The sequence below is a fragment of the Polyodon spathula genome, chromosome 31 (assembly GCF_017654505.1).
Source record: "Polyodon spathula isolate WHYD16114869_AA chromosome 31, ASM1765450v1, whole genome shotgun sequence".
In the NCBI taxonomy this organism is placed as follows: Eukaryota; Metazoa; Chordata; class Actinopteri; order Acipenseriformes; family Polyodontidae; genus Polyodon; species Polyodon spathula.
In genome coordinates, this window is record NC_054564.1 from 5,348,840 (window position 1) to 5,370,183 (window position 21,344).

The window sequence follows — 21,344 nt, forward strand, 5'->3', positions numbered from 1 at the left end:
GTTCATTCCAATCTCTGGGTCTCTGCACTGATCGATGTACAAAGCCTCTTTAAACCTGTGTTTATCGCCACAGTCGTAGGATGCACTTTTGCTGTCATCTTCGTCAGCATTTGTACCAAAAAAAATAAAAAATACATGTAGCACGACACACACACACAATAATGTCCATGATTAAACCAGCTCAGTGACTGAATGGGGGGGGGGGGGGGGGTCTTTTTTTAATGTTTTAAACGGGTGTGTAAATGTAATTTTCAGGTTTTGCCACACTGGCCCATTTTCCTGGGTTGATGAGATGGAAGCCATGTGCACTATACAAAAATATTGTAGCGTGCACGGGGGAAGGCAGCAACAGGGCTGGTAGGTGACGTAATCGCACGCGAAGACATAAACCCGATATGCACTCCTTGCAAAAGGAGTCGGCTGTATTGTACAGCTGTATCGGTGCTATGCTTTAGTGCGAGAGGTCCTTGGTTCGTGCCCGTTCTCCGCCTGTATGTGGATTGCCTCGCCCTTTGTGATGCACCGACCTGCATTAACCTGTTTTGCTATATATTATGTTAGTTTAACTGGTCTAGTTGGGCCTGTTGTGCTTCATAACTACTAGCCAAACTGTGATATCTACCAGGCCATGGTTAATGTTGAACCCTGGATTTCACCTTTTGTATTATTGCAGGTCACAATGTTATAAGAGCCATTTCAATTGGAGAACCCTCGCATTGAGCTATAGGGTGAATTTCTGCTGTTACACTTGGGGCCCCGTTCACAAAATGTACCATCGAGCTAAATTTGCTCCATTCATTTGTAAAATGAAAAGCTGCTTCAGAACTAGCTAAACAAACGATGCATGTATGATCTCTTAAAAAAAAAAAACGTTCCTGGGTTGATACTTTGTGTATATTTTTTGTGTGTTTAACATTTATATATGTGTGTTTTGTCTGTGTGGTGTGTGTTTTTTATTTATTGTTATTATTATTTTTTTAAATATAGTAAATGCATTGTGGATATGAACCTAAATGCCCAAAGTACATTTTTTTTGTCATGTTTGGGGAATGTTGAGTACCTAACCTGTATGTTGGTCATTTGTTTTACAAGAAGTGAAAACCTATAAAGACAGCTGCTTGCTCTGGGGGACAATAACAAAGTGTACTTGTGATTTCAGAACTATGTCAAGTTTGTTTGTTTGTTATGGGAAAACTGCTTATCCAAGTGTGATGGTATTAAACTTGGAATTATAATTAATTATCATGGGTTATTGCAAGTATAAGGCATTAGGCATACATTAAGATGTCACTGCCTGTACACTACACCTACATTTTTACATGTTTCATGAACACAAAAAAATATTCTATGACCTTAACAACCTATTGACATGTACATCTTAAACATTACTTGCCCTGTTTTCATTCAACCATTCACTGCCATTTCTTATTCAATTATAATCTGTAGGTACTTGATATACATGATAAAGCCATGTGAAACTGTGATAGCCTTTTTTTTTTTTTTTTTGTTAAGTTTGAAAATGTTTTATTTTAAATTTCAGATGTACAAAAGGCATATCTTGAGATAGGTCTACAAGTCTGGTAGTCTGGTACCCCCCCCCCCCCCCAACAACTCCTATTAAGCACCTTACATTACCATACAGTACCAGTTTAATTTATGGAGCGTCCTTCATGTATAAGCATCACAGGACGCTTCAAAGGGTCATCTCAAAAAAAGCTGTACGCTGCTGCCTAAGAAAAGTGTACATTTAGAAGAAAACTATTTCAGCGCGCCAGACAAACTGCAGGGAAAAACATGATCTAGAGGGTGCTGAAGGCCCTGGAAACGCAACTTTTCAGTCAGATTCCTGGGATTACATTGGCTGCTCTTACAGTACAAGGATGTAAGGAATTGGGAGCTCAATGAAATAGGCAACCTTGTAAGTAAAGATCATGCTTTTAAATTCAGTTCACTGGAAGCCAATGGGTTATGAAGAGCAGAGCTATGAGGTGGATTAGGTACGTGTTATCTGGCAGCCACATTATGACCACTGTACAAATCGTTCTAAAATCCAGGAACAATTAATACATTTTGATAACATTTAAAACGATAATCGAAGCACACCATGATTAACAATGACCTGTTACACTACTTCTTATCTAAGGGTACTTATTACTGTTATAGCAGTGGCAGTATGTGATGTGCAAATACAAACCATAACAAAGGGGGTTTCCATATAATTGTTTGCTAGGGGTAATGAACAGTATACACATCAATAAGGTCACGAAAACTTTGAAGTATGGTGTAATGCAGCAGTACAAGGAAAATAAAACTGATTTCTGGTTTCAGTCGATCTCTTCTGGAACAACGGTGAGCATCACATCTTCGTTCCCCCTGCGCACCACCACAGACAGGACGCTATCTGATTGTACAGCTTTGCTAACATCCTCGGTTGTGTTGACTGTTTGGCTGTTAATGCTGATGATCACATCATGGTCCTTCATGCCGGAGCTGTGGAACACATTTTATATAATGGGTCATGGCTCAATGAAAGGACATGGGTTTATAAGATGGCAATTTTGCCTACGCGTGACGGCCAAAAATGCAATATATACTGCAGAAGTTGTTTCACATTTAATGGATCTACAATAGGGTGTATTTGCAGAAATCAACTTATCTGTTAACACATTGTCTTTGCATACATTTCTTTTTTTTAACAAGCGTGCCCTTCAGGATGAGGCTCACATTAGATGTAAAGTAGAGGAAATTACCTGAAAATTAGCAAAATTGCACAAAAGGGCAAATACATTTGGGGGGTAAATATAAGAACGGACATTACAGTCAAGCTTTTTTTTTTTTTTTTGCAAATATTCCCTATGGTACATCCATTAATGGTGTAACAACTTCCATAGTAAATATTTCATTTTGGCAGTCACTTGTAGCAAAATCCCCGTCTTCCAGGTAGACCTTTCGTCCTTTTGAAAGCAATTCATTTACCCATTTTGGAGCAATCGAGACAGCCATACGGTACAGATAGTCACTCAATAAATTGGTATTTGTTATACCTTCCAAGTTTCAAGTCAACAGAACAAGTAATATAGAGAATATACTAGAGACACAGCAACGACCAAATCGTCAAGCAGCAGTCCTGCATTTTAATTAGATTTTTTATTCAACTAATGGAAACCAGTTCCTTTGTATTCCCTGTGTTCAATTAATTATATTAATTATAATTATAACAGCCAATCAGGTTGTCATTTTTTCAGACCATCTACATACAATTGGAACAAAACAGCATCTTTGCATTAACTAATTCTCCATTTGGTTTTATACGATTCCTCCATATGGAAAAAAACAGCTACCAGCCAGGTAACACTTGTTTCCAAACCTTTGTCTATGTGTGATTAGTTTGCATGATGTCTAAGCCGGTAAACAGATTTTTTTTTTTTTTTTAAATCAGCCAATTTCGATTTGATTGATGCAGAATTCATGAAAGAATCCTTGGCTTTTTGTTTTAGTTCAGAGGGGCCCCAAGGCTGCCACTCCTCAGATCGCACTGCTTGTAAACTGACTCATGTCTGCCTGATGTGTTGTTTTTTTCCTTCGGCTCACCGCGCACCAGCGACTCCTGTAGTCTGGCCGGGCGCCTGAGGGCTTGCCTGTTAGCTGCCCGGGAGCTGCACTGTCCTCCTACGCTGTAGCTCCTGGGAGGCTGCATGGTGAATCCACAGTGTGTAAAGAAGCAGTCGGGTGACAGCACACGCTTCAGAGGACAGCGTGTGTTCGTCTTGGCTGCTCCTGAGTCAGTGCAGGGGTGGTAGTGGTGAACCGAGCGTAAATAATAATTGGCCATTTTCAAATTGGGAGAAAATAAAAATAAATTGACAACGACTACATTTTCAAGAAAAAAAAAACAACTGAAGTAAACAATGTGTTTCTCCGACCCCTGTTAGTGCTAATCTTGGACTACCGTACCTAGCATTAGACAGTCCAGCCTCTTATATTGGTGCTAATCAGGGTCTGTGAAACCAACAGATACATTGCAAAGATAATGTAAGCACCCTGTATGAATGAGCGCATTGCAGAGCTGATTGCTGTTTGTTTGCCCAGAGACGCTGCAGTACGCCCCTCACCTCTCAGCTGCTGTCCCGGGAATCACTTCGTACACAAACACTCCAGAAGACACATCTGGAAAATCCTTGTCACGGTCCCTGAGCTCTCTGATTAGACTACAAAAAAACAATGGGGAAAAACAATGGAAAAATATAATAACTCAGAGTGATGGGGCAAGGTTCTACCAGCGCTGAGGTAAAATACAACTCTCTGGTAATTCATATTATCATCAACATTAAAACCCAGGCCAGTACACTAACATTTGAAATATTGCCTGCTTTATTTCTTCTATACTTTATTGTTTGGTTTTACAGATCCTATTAATCTTGGGCTAACTAATGTTACCTTAGATATGGTCATCCAAACCAAAACCAGCTGCTTATTATACTTTATTCTTTATCTTTATTGATATTTCAGTTTGTTTTAAGTTTGTCTTATCACATTCCTAATGCATCGTTTTTGCTGTCTTTGTAGCCTTTTCTTATTTCTGGATTTATTTTAGAATCCAAAAGGAATTATTTTGAAAGAAGATTATTCATGAAGTTTGGAGTCCAGTTATTACTTTTCAACAAGCCAAAGTTGATTAAACCCTTGCTTATAATAAAATACATTTTACATTTAATTCAAATTAATTTGTGTATTTTGCCTACATGGCATGCATTTTGAAATGTCAGATTTTGACATCTGTTTTGAATCCAGTTTGAAGATAAAAATAAAATAAAAAAATGAGTGAATGCTTTTAGAATTTTTTTTTGGTTTTTGTTTTTAGTTGTTACCAATTTTTTTTTTTGAATCCTGGTTATCTCCCAAATTTAGTATGCTCCCCCCCTGGCTTGGGAAATGGCACCTGGATGATGCATCCTCCAAAATGTGCTCCTGCCAATCTGTCATTTTTCACACTGTGGATCCACAGCAATGCTACCAGACCTACAGTGCTGGAGGAGAACACAGATCTGGTGGCTCCACTGCAGAACCACAGGTGCCCTATCGGCCACAGGGGTCACTGATGTGTGGTGAGCAGTGGTTTCCCCTGCTGACCTAAGCCTTCCCTACCTGGGCCAATTGTGTGCCACCTCCTAGGAACTCCCAGTCATGGTTGGGTGTGACATATGCTGGATTTGAACTTGTGATCTCCAGGCTATAGGGCACATCCCACACTCCACGTGGAGTGGCTTTACCGGATGCACCACTTGGGAGCCCCTTTAGATGTTTTTTTTTTAACTTGGGTAGCGTACAGTATACCTCTCTCCTCAATAACAATATATAAATTATTTTTGGACGTACTTGGAAGAAAGCTGAAGCATTCTGACTCCCATGTATTTCTTTTTTGAAAGGGTCTTTCCTGTAAGTAAATAACAAAACAAGCCTGTTACACGTCTATAAACAACTCGCTGCAACCACATGTTGAGATCTTGTCCTGCGATTGATCTTACCTTTTATTTGTCGATCGTAGGATTCAACAAGGAACTGCCGTATTTTGTCTGCAGGGATTGCGAAGGATATCCCAGCCGTCACCTTCAAGGTGTTCATACCGATGACTTCACCATCCTTAAAACAAACATATTGCTTTACATCATAAGGAATGCGGTTCCCTTATAAGCCCATGTTGGACATGTCAGCTATTATTATAAATAATGTTGCATGCTACTATCTTACTCAGAAATGATAGCAGGCAGATTGTGTTGCTCTTTAAACGCTAGAAGAAACCTTATGGTGTGAATAGCACTGAGTATCAACGGTACTAGTTACAGCAGGTCAAACAGGCAAGGGAAAACGCAACATGTGGAAAACATGCAAAATCAACACACACACACATTCCCTTTAATGGGACAAATAAGAAATCCTTCACACTTTACCACCTGGGGCGGAACCAACATCACCTGTGCAGTTATATGAGTGCAGGAATCAAAACATATTGAGCATTGTAGATATTGGAAAAGACTTCTGGCAGATAAGTTTGTCATTGAATGATGTGTTGTTTTTTTGATGTTTTTATTTTTCAGTATCTCTCAATGTAGCACTGTTGAGTGTCTTAGTTCTAGATGACCTTATTCACAGCTGCTGAGAAATCTATTGATTTTGTCAGCAAAATCTTTTTAATAAAATTCTCCATTATTCCCCGTTAATCGTCCATAACTTTAAACAGTCAGTCATAAGCCTCTAACTAACTGTGCAAACAAGCCTCTTTAGTGAGGCTTGTGGGGTCCGCCCTGTTACACACACCCCTTTTACAGTAGTGATAGATTGTGTTATTATAATTAAATGACACATCCAAGTCCTGTTATAGCTTAGGAAGAAAAACACAAAGCTAAAAGGCAGGTTCCCACATGGTGGTTTTGATATTAGTCACATTTTAGACTTTGTTAAATATGTACAATAAAAACCTCCATTTTCCAAGCGCCTGCAACTGAGACCAGCAGGTGGTTGGATAATCAAGTAGTTCAGATAGTGTAATGACACTGTGGAACTGTTTATTACTTTTACAATCAAGAAACCTCCTAAAAATATAACTGAACCTCTTGTAATGGAAAATATAAAATATACAGAACTGTTCTGTTAATACAGATTGAGGGCTGAGGGATTTGGATAATCTAAATTTTACTGTAACAGAGGCTTTATTCCTTTAGTTTATGACCAGCTGAAAACTGCCTGATTATGACTGGGGCAAAGATATTATTATGTGTTTATTTAGCAACCTTAATCCAAGGCAATTTAGAGAGACTAGGGTGTGTGAACTATGTATCAGCTGCAGTCATTTACAACATGTTCCTATATCACCATCTCTGATATTTCTGATAATTGCAGGTGCTCTGTGATTTATAGCAAAACTAATTTACAGCAGCTGCATGATGATGGACTGACTGTCCAGAATAATGCTGTGAGTCATTTTGTACATATTTTAAACATTGCTTAGAATTTTACATGTGAGTCATAAAAAAGACCAAATTCCTGATTTACCTCCATCTCACATTTCCCTCTGAATTTTTTCATATCTGGAAACTTGACATTTAGACCCAGCAGGTATTTAAGCACTGAAATTCATATTAAGACAACATATGTACATAAACTAAGCATTTACAGCACTTGGAGTTTTGTTGAGAATTGTGTTTCCTATGGTGCACCATTATAAAGACGAACAAGTATACAGTTTAGCCTATATTTGCTTAACCAACCAATTAATGTAGGTGTTAATACTGAGAAAAAGTATAGTTTCATTACACAGCACTTCAAAAAGTTGCTCTGATCAGTTGTTCATTAGTCTAAACAGACAGTATGCAAAAGAAAGAAAATATTGATCCTCCGCTTTGCATATTGATTCCCTATATTGCTTAGAAAAAAAGAGGACATTTCTAGCCCCACATGTTAAATGTTAACTGCAGTGGGACAATAGGACAAGTTGAAGGGCAGCCCATTCCTAAGAATAGTTGGCACTATTATAGGAATAGACGCAAGACAGACGGATTAAAATTCTTCAAGATACTGTGTTGGCTTCAAACCCTGTCTTTGCTTTGCTATCTCAAACTTTGCCAGTCGTCAGTTGCGTAAAACGTCTTAAATGACACCCTTCTAACAATCATCAATGATGTTCAGCTCTCTGACTCTGTGCATGGGATCAGATTATAAAGCCCTGGTTCCCCTCCAGAGCAGCCATGCAGACAGAGGGGCGTGAGAGCCGAAGCGCGTCCCACTCCCACAAGTTTGCAGCTGGCTCTTCAGCTGTTCCCCCAAAAGTATGCTCTGCTACTCAGTACACAGTGAAGTTCGGGTTATCCGTGGCAATGGCGTGGAGCGATTACACACATGTGACGTAAATGCTCTCTCTCTTTTGGGGTTTGAAATGTGTGATATTTTATATGATACCCTATGGGGCAATACTGTGATTGCCAGCTGTGATTTGTTGTACCATTATTTTTAATAATATGTCAGTCAACCATATGTAGGTCTTAATGTGTGTTGCCATAACACTATTCATACTAATACAGCTTTAATTGCTAGTGGAGAGTTGGTCTTATGTGCATGAAGTCGTGAATTCAGTTTAAACAATCCCAGCCACCTCTAACTGACCCCAAGTGAAAAGCAACCCATTCCGCCTAGTGGCTACAAAAAAATGAACTGATGTTTAGATGGTGTGCAACCTACATAAATTTTCTACAGATTCACCAGCTCAAACACTCCCGTCTTAGTCTTTGTTGACAATGACTAAGGCATTAGCCAAACTTTTGTCATTAACGTTTGTCTAAGTTGGGCTGGAGGCACGATGCGAAGCTGACTGCCTTCAACCAACAAAGCCGTATGTTAATGCAACACAACACACAAGCCTTAGAGCGCGTTATCTCACTTATAAAACGGATACAATTTAAGAAATGAAAAAAGTAAAAAGGTTTTTTTATCTTTAAAAAAAAGAACAATTTTATTATACAGTAAATCAGTCGCATATCGGACTGCGGTGGGGCCAGAGCAAGGGCGGATCTGTAAAAAGTCGGATGAATGAATCCTGTTTTAAATCCCATTATACACAGTTGTAGCAATTACTATATTCACACAGTTATTGATTTGAGAGTCAGCTTTTATTAGGGAGCTGCCCTAAATACCTTGTTTAGAAAGATACAGGGTATTAATGCTTGTGACGGAGTAGCAGTCCGCCGTGTGGGTGCGTGCGTTTGCTGCTGAGCGACAGGCAGGAGATCCAGACGGAGGTTGAAGTTTATACACCCCGCAGGACAGGATTTAGTTACATATCAACTCACTGAACAGCTCACATTACACTACTTGCAATGGTTGCTAATGGAGCACATACAACACGGTGTATGGAACCTTTGGTAGGACCTACAATAGCTGAACTAATCTTCTCTGTTCAATATGAAACTAAAGTTGCTGAAAAGGTTGATCATGGTGGATAAAGGGATAGGGCAGATATGTGATGGGTGGATACATGACAGATTACTGTAGATCCTTATGCTTTGGGGAGCAAATAGTCCCTCAGACAAGGTTCTACTTGTTATAAACATTAAACAGAGGTAATCAATTTGTTTCCATTTATTTTAATTAATTAAAATGAATGAAGCTCTTTACCAGCGTGAAGCATATAACTTTCATAACTGAACATTTACATTTTCATGACAAACTGTTTTTAAGTCGGTTAGCATTTTGTTTATGTTTCATCCAATCAATAAAAACACCAGCCGCCCATGTATTTTTGGTTTTCTTCGATTTCATTAAGTTGCTGACTTATTAGAACTTTGTGTTTCTTGTTTGTTTTTTGTTCTTGTGACTCTAGCCACTTGTCCACTGTCACACCTCTGAAAAGATCAAACGTGACAAAAGGAATGTCACTTATTTTTAAAAACTTTAAAAGACCTCTCACAACAATGTGTATATTTATTGCGAGTTTAATATGTCATGTATTGATCTTTTATTAATCGAACTGTGTTTCGGCAAAAATAAGTTGCGCCCTGCAGTGTACTATTTAACTGAAATAAATCCTCAACAGCCAATCAGCATGCAGCATGCAAACATTCCGTTTTATAATGAATAATAATAAATTATAATAAATAATAATTTATACCCAGGCTGCACTGCTCCATTTACCTCCTGATCCTTTAGGATCTTTGTTGTGTTTCTGGCAGAGCTTGCACATCATACCACCCAATTCTTTGCCAATTTTTTTCCCCCGCTATCACTATGATTCTTTTTTGTACGCACTGGCCCCTCACGGTTCTTCCAATTCTCTGGCTACATTTTGCTCTTTGTTGGCTTTAATTGGGTTGCTCTTTTTCGTTTTCTACATTTTCTTTTTTATCATCCACTTCGGGTTGGTAATTTTCACATTCACTCACTATTTTTGCTTCGAAAAATAATCGGTTATTTTTTTTTAGCATCATTTTAATGTTTCAGCCTCTCGAAGTGCACAGTACCAGCTGCAAGACAGGCAGCTCAGGGTTTTTCAACTGGGGAGAACTCTGCATATACACCTATAGCTGATCAGGTTAAACTTGTGAGATGCAATATTTGATTTTTTTGAGGAGGAAACAGTAAGTGATGAGATTTAAAAAATAAAAATATGTTTAATTTTAAATTTATGTTTTAAAGTAACTCACCAGGTTAACAAGGGGTCCCCCAGAGTTTCCAAACTGAAAATAAAAATGTGCACAGGAAATATTATAAGATGCAAACCTTTGTCATGTTACTTCCGAACTTAACTTGAATTCTTTTTTATTTTATTATTATTAGTTTTCCGAAATCAAAATTTATACATGTATCATTTCAATGTGTAAAAAGCACACTTACATAAGTGATTAGATTTCTAGATTTCGCAGCAGATTAATCTACTCTCAAATTTGTTATTTTGCTCAAATTGCGAAATGGAAACAAGCAAAGAACGAAACAGAAAAGAAGAGGCAGCTCCTGCGGTCTTTGAGTAAAACGATATAATCAAATTGCAAAATGTGCTTTGACAAAATATGCAGAGTCCCCAGACAGATTTGGAAATTGCTGCTCAATCTGCAGTCTTGTTCTTTTCTTGTTTGGTATTTTACATTTCGCAATTTGAGCAAAATAAAAACCAAAATAACCTTGTTATGTTTGTCGGTGATAGACTGAATCGTGAGTGTAACAAATATATTAAAATAAACGGAAATTACAGCTGTACGCCCCCTAGTGGTCATTTTTAAAGCCACCTCACTTCAGAAACTTTTCAGAAGCAAAACCTGTGGTTGAAAAAATGACAACTATAACAGAGTTGATAGAATAAGTTAATAAGCAATAAATAAAAACAACCATAGAGAACGATACACGTAACAGGATATTATTGGATTGGATTTCTTAGCAGTTTAATTACAGAGCAGAACATTTTAGTTTTTTGGGGGTTTTTTTAGCGGAGAAGAGATTTTGAGTTTTGAGTGTGCAGGGCAGACTCACGTTGATGATGGCGTCAGTCTGGATGTACTCCATGTCTGAGTCCTTGAGACCCAGTTCCTTGCCCCCACGCTGAGTGGTGCTGACGATGCCAGTGGTCACTGTGTTCTGTAGTGAGAAGGGGCTGCCCACGGCGACCACAAACTCCCCGGGCCTCAGGTCTGCGGAACGCCCCAGCAGGAGCACCGGCAGGGGGCTCTGGCAGATCCAAAGGGAGAGCAGAACACGAGAAAAGTCATTCACTGGCTGAGCAAATGGTAAACCACAGTGTGATAGAGTATGGCCACATCATCCCACAAGCAGATTCGACTTTACACTCAAATATTATACATCTCACACAAAGGGCACATAAAGCAAACATTTTATCAGAATAAAACAACTGTGATGCAATACAACTGGCAAGAAACTGCTCAGCTCCAAACTACTGATCAAACAGGATTACCTGCATTGCTCGCCTTCTTGCCTGTCAATGCCTGCATGTTCTTGGTTAAGGATAGAGATCATTGATTTATAGAGCACCTGCATAATATCATGCATTGGTGTATCCTCTCCTCGGGTCAACCACCCTCTCACTCACCGAGTAATACACTCCAGGACAGTCAAGATACCTACTGCAATCTCCTGACAGTTTTAGCACCATAGATTTGAAGACTTATCTGTTTTTATATGTCTGCAGGCCACAGTAAACATATTACTTATTATTGAAGGAATATCTCCTGATATGATTGTATTGCTAAGAACAGTCAGCTGGCCAATGTTTCAGTACGGTTAGCTTTCTGATTGAATTGTGTTTGAAAACAAACCGTATATATTTTAACTGTTACTAGTCCAGCATTAATGTAGCTTTGTTTACTGTTTACTCAATTTTTTAAATTATTTTTGCTTCAAGGAAAAAAAATCACCATTTAATATTCAATCAGAAAACAAACGTACAGTTTACATGCCAAACTCAATGGGTCTCAAGAGAAATCAATGCTTCTGAGCCTATGCATCCAATTAAAACCCAATAACAACTTCAGCTCAAAACTGGTTTACATGCACAGAAGACATTGGAATCGATTCCTCAAACTTGAATCTGATTACATAAACTTGCATCTAAACAAGGTAAAGTAAGACTTCAGACTACAGCCCTTCAATTAAATGTCAGAGATGTTTATTTCTAAACTAGTAACTTTATTGTGCTCATGATGTTTTGGAGTAAACAAGTTTGAAAAAACCTTGTTACCGGTCATTTTTCCAAACTCTTGTTTAACTCCTTCCAGATCAACCTCTACCTTCCCCTCCTTTCAATTAAGCTTTTACTGATTCTTACGTCTGACTCGATTTTGATGAGTGCAATGTCCAGTTTCTGGTCCACGTCTTTGACCTTGGCGTCGCAGTGCTCTCCGTTCTTCAGCTCCACCTTGATGCGCTGCTTGTTCGAGAGAACGTGAGCGTTCGTTACGATCCATCCATCTTCGGACACAATGAAACCTGAGCCACTGGACACGGGGATCTCCCTGCTGGTAAATGGCAATCTGAAAAATAGATAGAATTATGATGAAGCAAGTGTCACAACAAGTATTGCTGCAAAATTGGCTCAACTGCTTTTTATTTATTACATTTTAGCTCTTACTTAATACTGCTAAATTAAAAATAGCAACATCTGGCCAGGTATCGCTGCAGATCTGTAGAAGAAACCCCAGCCCCCCACCCCCACCCTCCCAAAAAAAGATTCTAAATTCAAAACCCTTAAAATATTATTCTCAATATTAACATGTGAAACTGTGGATAGCTTGTACATAAAGCAAGCTCATGAAATTTATTTCAAAAAGGCCAATAACAACTTCAGGGGAAATTAAATCAAAACTTTTTCAAGATGAGACCCCCTTTAACTCAAAGCCAAGTCTCAAAGTTACCCAAAGTGTTATTCAATCCTGTCCTATTATAAACTTTATTCTGATTGACAAAAAGGTCAATATGTCAGATCTGCAGAGGGTTTCTGTTAAATTCAATAAAATGTAAAGTCAAAGTGATCTACTGTGGCAAATCTTAATACTGTCATCCGTACACTCTCAACACGCTTTGAAGGTCAGATATATTCCAAGGTTATTGTTTCTTGCCAAATAAGATTAAGTTGTCTTTTCACTTGATGGCTCTAACTCTCTGTGCTGAGTTTAATGTTGTGTTCCACAGCATATAAACTGGCTTTCTTAGCAGTGTTGGTAGTCCAAACCAGTAGATACAGTTTTAGAGAGACACCCGTAGTCTTAACATTCCTGCTAAAGCTTCTGTAACTTGTTTCCAGTATTCCCAGGCCTTGGGAATATTCTCAAGTATGCAGCTCCGAAACCAAAAGGTGAATATAACAAGGATTCAGTAAACCGTGTCACATTTTATTGTATAGTTTTCCACAATAAGCATTTTCAAATTTATTTTTCTTTTGGGTGTTCTATAATAATATAGTTAATAGTTAATATTTGTCAATAGCAATCTTAATACCATCATCGTAAAATGTATAATACCTACAAGGGATGCCTCCACTGTATCCTGTCCCTGGGAACAAGCATCCCCAGCAGGGATAATAAATCTAATCTGGCACGCTACCTCAGAAACATGTGGCTGTAGCTAACAATATAATCCCATGCATATTCCTGCTGTGCACTCCACTATACAGGTCTCAAATGAAGAGTTTTGAGACCTATATTTTCATTTAAATCTTAAAGACACTGCAAAGACAGTAAGAGAATACCTTAAGCCAAATAAACTGAGAATTTTATTTGACCTACTGTGGTACCAAATATTTATATGACAGGTGAGATTTATGAAGATTTAAGTGAGAACTGAACCTGTGAAAGAGCTCCAGGTGCACCACAGCCGGGGCGATCTTATCCACCACGTCCGCAATGAAGTTGAACTTGTATCGCAGGCTGTCTGGATTCCGGGGACCTGGGGAAGTAAGAAATAAATGAGCAGCTGCTACAAGTTTCAGGAATAGATTGTTCAATTATATGTATTTCAGATGGACAGTTCTGTATGCATGTGTACACAATATATGTGTGTATATTATTAGACCCGGAAAACAAATTGAAATACTGGACACTATATTAACTGAAGGACCCGGTATGCACGTTCTATTGCCCTGATGGGGAAAGTTATTTCTGTTTCCAGTAGCCTGACAAAGATATATGTGACATAAGCTAGATCAGCCATAGTGTCTTTATAAAAGTATGTGCCATCTATTGACCAAGTTTGGAACACATATAACACATATCCTTTTGTTTCGCTGGCAATACACTGCTGTGCACTAGGTGGCGCTGGTGCGTACTAATATAAATATACTTTGGTTGATAACGCCTCCATTGCATATTGTCTATGGCAGGAAACTAGAACTGGAGAACAGCCCCTAAAGCATCACTTTAACACACATGTGGCAAAAAATAAAGATACAAAGTATGACAAATTGCCACTCAGTAACACTAAACATCATAAAAAAGGCAAGGAAACAGTACAAAAATAATTTGAAGCTAATTTATCTTAAACATATTACCAAAGTGCTTATATATTTGTACATTATTAGCTAGAAACAACCATTCTGTGTTAACTTTTCACATTTCATTTTTAACATTTGTTTTATACATATTCTGTATACTGGCTACATTGGCAGACTAAAGGCAGGTTAGGTGTTTCAAATTAGAATCCAATAGGGTTTGTTTTGAAATACTTGGGTAAACAGTTATGCCACATCGTGAAAGACTATTTGGCAGCTAACCAAATTGTGTACTGTTTCCAGCTTTCTTCAAAACATTTAATCTAATTAGCATTATCAACATGTTACTGCCCCTGGTTTTCTTGTGTATAAAATCACTTGGTTGTTTGCTTGTTCTTTGTATTTTAATTCAGGCTCTGATAATATACTGTAACATGTACTGGAGTATTGGAAACTAGCATTCTTCAATGGCACTGCAGTTTTTTTTTTTTTTTTTTTTTTTTACTGCTCCTAACTGTAAACTGCTCCTAAAGCTGTTTCTGAAAAATGATGAAACTGTTTTATTGCTTTCAAAAAATGAGCTTTCTTCAAAACAGGGCCCCTAGTTTGTTGAAGGATGGTGAAATTATTTTCTGTCTGTTTTTTTTATTTATTTGACAGTGCAAGCAATTATTCTGAGTGGTGAATTGCACTTACTGATGAGACCTGTCTTCAAAGCTGGGGGAAAACAGCAGACAGTACGTGAGTGGACAGGCGGTCACACACATATATAGGCAAATGTATAATTTCCCCAAGGACACAGTCATTAAATATCAGGTATTCATTGGTCTTGCACAGGCATACCACCAGCCTAGAGCAAAATTCTTTTTTTTTTTTCTTTTTTTTCAAGTTTTACAGTAACCACCAAAAAAAATGTATGGACTTGCAAAAGCTTTATGTAACAAGCAAATAAATGTTTGTACAATATATGCAAATCAATACCCAACAAGTATTACCAGTGATTACATACAGGAGCAAATGATCCCCTCTTTGATAAGTAAACTGAAACCTGTTTAGTGGTAAAGCAATGATTTACACAGAACACGCTATGTTTTGTTATATCCAATGGAATGGCATGATTTAAAATCAAAACCAGCCATGTCAAAACCAATCTGTTTTTCCTTTAAATACACCTTCATAACCACCTTATCCAAAACATTTGCCTGCATCAGACATTAATGTTTGTCGACTTCATTTAGTTTGATAACGTTTGACCTCGCCAAGCCACAGTTCCTCTGTTTCTGATCAATGGAAATTACCAAAGTCTGTTTCTGGAGCAATGCCAGTATTTATTATTATTATGCACAGTAATTGCACAGCAAGGTGTGATAATAAAGCAACATAAAGAAACCATGGTACACTATGGTAAATGCATAGTGTAACCATTGGAAAAAGCATGGACAAACCTGCAAAACTACTGTTCAAATTCTGGTAAACTTTTGGTTTTACCCCACACAGAGTGCTCTTCCTTTATAATGCTAGTTGGAGGCTATAGCTAAGAAACCATGGCATCTGTGTTCTGTCTAAAAATGAGAATGCATGTGCTTGGGGAAAAGCATTATGTGTGGTATTTTCTGTAGTTTAAAGGGTGCACTACTGTATATCCATGTTAACATTAACTCACATGTTAAAGTAAATGTCCCAGGATGGCTGAAGATGATGGGTATGACATATTGTAATAGCATGGTAAGCTTATGTCTATCAGTTGCCAGAAGCACTGGAGCATAAAGAGATCTCTTATGTCAAAATATCTGAATCTCGATTGGAAGGTGATGTGATATTTTGCCTGTCGGGAGCGTGCTGGTAAAATGATTGTGAAGAATTATCTACAAATGTATTTTAGGGAATTTTACATAACATCTAAAAAAATATCAGCCAAACATTAAGTGGAAATACCATGCACTGGAACTGACCATCAGCGAGTTATGAAACACCGTTTTGACCTCACTTGCTAGCAGTGTGCTTCTAGATCAGAATTACAATACAGTTCTACTTCATTAAATTATACCTTACTAGACAAAGCCCCCCACTATGTGGTCATGATGTGCTAATGCCACTGGTTCTGCTATTGTTCTGCTACTGTTTCATCAGGGTAACATAAATGGTGTTCCAGTCTCCAGTGGGAAAAGTATTTTAAAAATGGCATCAGTTTAGTTGGTTGAGATCATGCATTCAAATGGTTGTACACATATCTTGACATATTGGTATGCAATTGTACTAAGTTTCACGTTGCAACCTTTTTTTTATACATTTGCAGCCAATTGTACACTGCATGAACTGGGGAAACAAAACTCAACCTTTCTTTGTCACCAAACTAACAGGAAGTCATTTTCCATTACAGAACCATTGAAGAAAATCTAAGGCCACTACACAAATCTCTCCCTTTATCTGTTTTGCATGTGCCACGTGGCTAGAAACTAAATTAATAGCCATTCCATATGTGCCGGAGGAAGCTAAAATGACCTTATAAAATATTAACTAAACTAATATTAAAGCTAACCTATACTGTAGAAAACTACATTAAACATTAGATTTCGTAAAAGTGCACCTGATCTAAAAACACTAGGAACCGTCCACCACAAAACACCGGTGAGCATTGTCATACATTCCTACTTACTGAATCATGCTAAATCTTGTTGTGATCTTCCAGGGTTGAGTTTTGCTCATAGAAAAATGCATGCCTGCGCAGAGCAAACCGTAGTAGAACAATACTGACATTTTCAATTATCGGTTCTTCTACAGTACAGTACAAGTGGTATTGAATATTTTGGTCACCACGTTGGGTCGCCTGTATAGCACAGATAGGACATTCAACATGGTACAATAATACATGCAGCGACCGTAACACACTGTGCCACCCAGTTCTTAGACAGAGGAAGAGTCCAAACATCCTTCCTATAGATGTAAGTGTATGCAGAGTGAGCCAGGCCCGTTTGCACTAGCACATACAGAGCTGTTATTGTATCAGAATACAGTGCACCAGAGACAGCAAAATGAGCCTGAACTGCTGGCTCTGTGAATAATGTCTTCACTGCAGAGCCATGCTGTAAATTTGCTGGACTGTGAAATGAAATATAGAATGAATATTTGCCCATATGTGCTTTTAGTCCATACCAGCAGACTCAGTGAGAAAAGCGTTTATTTCCAGCACCACAATACAAACTGGCAACATGGTGTTCCTAACTCCTGTCTAATTCATATTAAATTATAAATACAGACAGCATTGTGCTTGCAAATCATACAGTGATGAGATAGGATACTGTATGTCTCCAACAACAACACATATTTTATTGCAAGGCAGAATCTAGTCTGTCTCTGTTTCATTCCCCTGTCCTCCGGCCCTGGCTTGTCTTAAGTTGTTGTTCTACATCCCTTATACTGTACATGTTACATATTATAACAGAGGTGGCCAAACAGTCTTTTGCAGTTCAAGTGCGGCTCCCAAAATTCTGGATGACGCACACTTTGCGGGTCGAATTAACCGAAGAAAAATAATAAAAACGATAAAAAGAGAAAGTAAAATGAAACACAACGTTTATTATTTGTGTTATCTGTAGTCATTCTTCTTAATTATTCTTTCTTCTCCCTCGTCTGTTTCTTTCAGCCTGCATTGTTCACTCGAGGATATTTTGTCCCTTTCGACACCGCTGGTTGCGCATGTGTATTTCGAAGCCGGGCGTGCAGTTTAAGTTTCATAATTTTGAATTGAGTGGTCGTTCGTTTTGTCGAGACAGTGGCATTGAGCTAACCCTCCACGAGTAAAAAACGAATGTATGAGGCTTTAAACCAGGCTGGGAGAAAGGGCATTCCCTGAAAATAGTGTTAAACCTGTGTCTGTAGAGGCGTTTAGTGAATAACCTGATATAACGACTCAAACAAGTTTTGTATTGCAAGCACGGAATATCGCACGCGGCAAACGTCGTTATTCAGATGAATGTTTTTATAAAATTTGAGTGTTGGCGCTAGACTACAGAATGCATGTTTAAATGTTATATTGCAGGTCTAAAATTACTGTTATATTTGCATATCTTACCAAGGGCACTGAAACTAGGGGTGCTGGGGTGTACAGGGGTTACAGTTTTGTTCAATGGCTTTCAGCACCCCCACTTTAAAAATGATTCCAGTGCCACTGTATCTTACGTATCGTCGTGATCAGGTACTGTAATCTCTTTCAAAATAAATACACTGCATTTGTCATCCACAGAGTTCAACAGTATTTAATACAGGCTCAGTCATAAAAAAACCAGCGTCTTTAAAAAAAACAAAAAAAAAAAAAAAAAAACATTCAAATCTTCAAGGGAAGAGCTTCCAATCCTTACAAAAACATGTCATCATGTGTTTTTGTGCTGAACTCGGGTCAGTTGTTGTATTTTGCTTCATAATAACTAAATATATTTTATTTTAAGGTGTGTAATGCGTATAGCATAAACAGAAATAATGGGAAAAGCCATATTGTTACATTTAAAGTGTAATACACTGTAGATCTGCACTACAATACACATTACACACAAACGCTGTGTGTAGTTATATTAAGCGCTGTACTGACGGACATTTAATAGACAAAAGAACAAAGAAAAAGGCACACAGGCCAAAACAAAAGGTTAAACACAAAACAATATAATATATGCTGGGCATTCACTCACACAGCACAGTTACACTCAGCTGACCCCCCTTCCCAAACGAAGGATTGCCTCCCTCTATATACACGTGGCCATCCACCACTCAAAAAAATGAACCCATCCCTGACAAACTTAGCCCTATTAGTTTGGCCAACATCACTACAAGTCTAATTGTCTAAAATGTTACACAAACATGCTATTAAACTGGACTTGATTCTGTTCTCAAAAATGCATATTTTTATATCTGAAAATTAAGACACTATTTTTTTTTTTTTTTCAGAACTGTTGTCAGTTTAATTCTTGTACATTGTAACTCCTGAAAATGTGTGGTTATCATCTTACAGTACAGCATCGCAAAATATCACTTGACAGAAAAACCGAGGCATAGCGTGACATACCTGTGAGGGGCGCAGTCTTTTTTTTCCACAAAACTAGACCCAATCCAGACTAAGTAATATAAGTCAATGTCTTTAAGTACTCTTCCAGTTTTGGTTCCCATTTTGTTAAAACAAACTTGGTATTTTATCCTTTATTTAATGACTGGTTTTAACTGTTTAAAAATATACCCGTTATTTTATTATTGAAAACCACGCAATATCCTATTGTATACAGAAAGCTGAGGCGCAGTAATGTTTTACTTAGTTTGTAAAAATACAATTTTGATTTAATTTACTTTCTACAGAAAATGCTGTAAATTGCACTTTGTAGATAGATATAGATAAAGAACAGTGAACCTAGATAATAATAATAATAATAATAATAATAATAATAATAATAATAATAATAATAATAATAATAATAATAATACAGCTACAGTAGTTAATATTAATATTAATAACAAGAATGGCATTCACAAAGTTGAGTATATTGTGTAGTTTGTTACCACTGTGCTTTTAGTACAGTCGTGTGCCCATAGTCTAGTCTACCAGTCAAAAATGTAAGCTATGGAATACTTGTTTTATTCGTGCATGCATCTATTTTGCAGTGAGTGTAGCTCTGGAATAATGCACATGATAAATGCTGAAATTATATTACCGAGTAATTGCACGTACATCTGACCCAGCTGGACAATGAAGATGAAGAAAGCTTCGCTTACCAGAATCACAGGGGCTCTTCTGTATGAGAATCACGGGTGGGATACTGTTCAACACGGCTCGTCTGTTCTCGGCTTTCAAGCGGCAGGTACTAGGGTAGGTCCTCCCGTCGCTGCCGCATACCTGCCCGGTGGAGGAGCACACACACGAGCCCCGGTGATGGTGCCTGCCTGGCGGGAAGACGCATTGCATCCCTTCACCGCAGACCCCCAAACCGCGGCCGCAGATGTCACCTTCCCCGGAGCTGCAGACATCGCAACACCCACAGTCATCCTTGACTTCCCCGTAATAGCAAGGGCTGGGGACAGGGGCACACCGAGACGCATCACAGATCTCCGGGCAGGGCGCCTGTCTTTTCTTTAACAGTCGTGAGTCCACCACAGTCGCAAAAAGAATGCATGAAGCTATCAGTCTTAGAACCATGTTGAATTTAAATGCTGAAAAACAAAGTTCTGTAAAATAATAATAATAATAATAATAATAATAATAATAATAATAATAATAATAATAATAATAATAATCAACGAACGATGAGTGTAAGTTTCTAATCAGACTGTGTCGTTGCATGAACGATTTGTTTTTAAGTCACTATTTCAAAAAACAGCTTGCCCTCATAATCTAATATCCAAACTTCACCTATAAAAACTGATTTTAAGAACTGATCAGTGCATCGCAAAAAGACTAAAAACGCTTTTTAAACCGTTTTACTAAAGAAAATAATAAATTGGTAAGTAAAGTTGCCCAATTAGCTCTTATTCTTTAAAATAAAAGATTATTGCCGGAACAAAAAAAATAAAATAGAAACGTGCACACTAATTCCTCCGTTCGTATTTAAATGATGTGTTTATGGTCTATCATAGTTTAAAGCAAGTGGGGGGGGGGAGGGGGGGGGGGGGGGGGGTTGTCAGCTGATGGGGTAAGTTTGAGCAGCTCTTATAATGCTCACCCTAACGACCCCTTGAGCAGTTACCAGGAATGTAGATAATCAGGACTGTTTCCCAGATTCAATTGCCTGTCTAAGTGGGAGGAGGAGTGGGTGGGATTGTGTGTGTGTGTGTGCCTGAGAGAGAGAGAGAGAGAGAGAGAGAGAGAGAGAGAGAGAGAGAGAGAAAAGGC

General features: G+C 38.1%; 1 protein-coding gene across 1 annotated transcript; it reads right to left on the reverse strand.

The window, feature by feature from the left end:
- Positions 1 to 1,592: 1,592 nt before the first annotated feature.
- On the reverse strand, positions 1,593 to 21,041 carry htra4 (HtrA serine peptidase 4). Its single transcript, XM_041233791.1, has 9 exons — positions 20,231 to 21,041; positions 13,836 to 13,935; positions 12,320 to 12,524; positions 11,011 to 11,205; positions 10,191 to 10,223; positions 5,526 to 5,640; positions 5,377 to 5,434; positions 4,113 to 4,208; positions 1,593 to 2,490 (listed from the first exon to the last, which is right to left on the reverse strand). The coding sequence occupies exons 1-9, from the start codon at positions 20,793 to 20,795 to the stop codon at positions 2,325 to 2,327; spliced, it is 1,533 nt and encodes a 510-aa protein (XP_041089725.1). The 5' UTR covers positions 20,796 to 21,041; the 3' UTR covers positions 1,593 to 2,324.
- Positions 21,042 to 21,344: the final 303 nt, after the last annotated feature.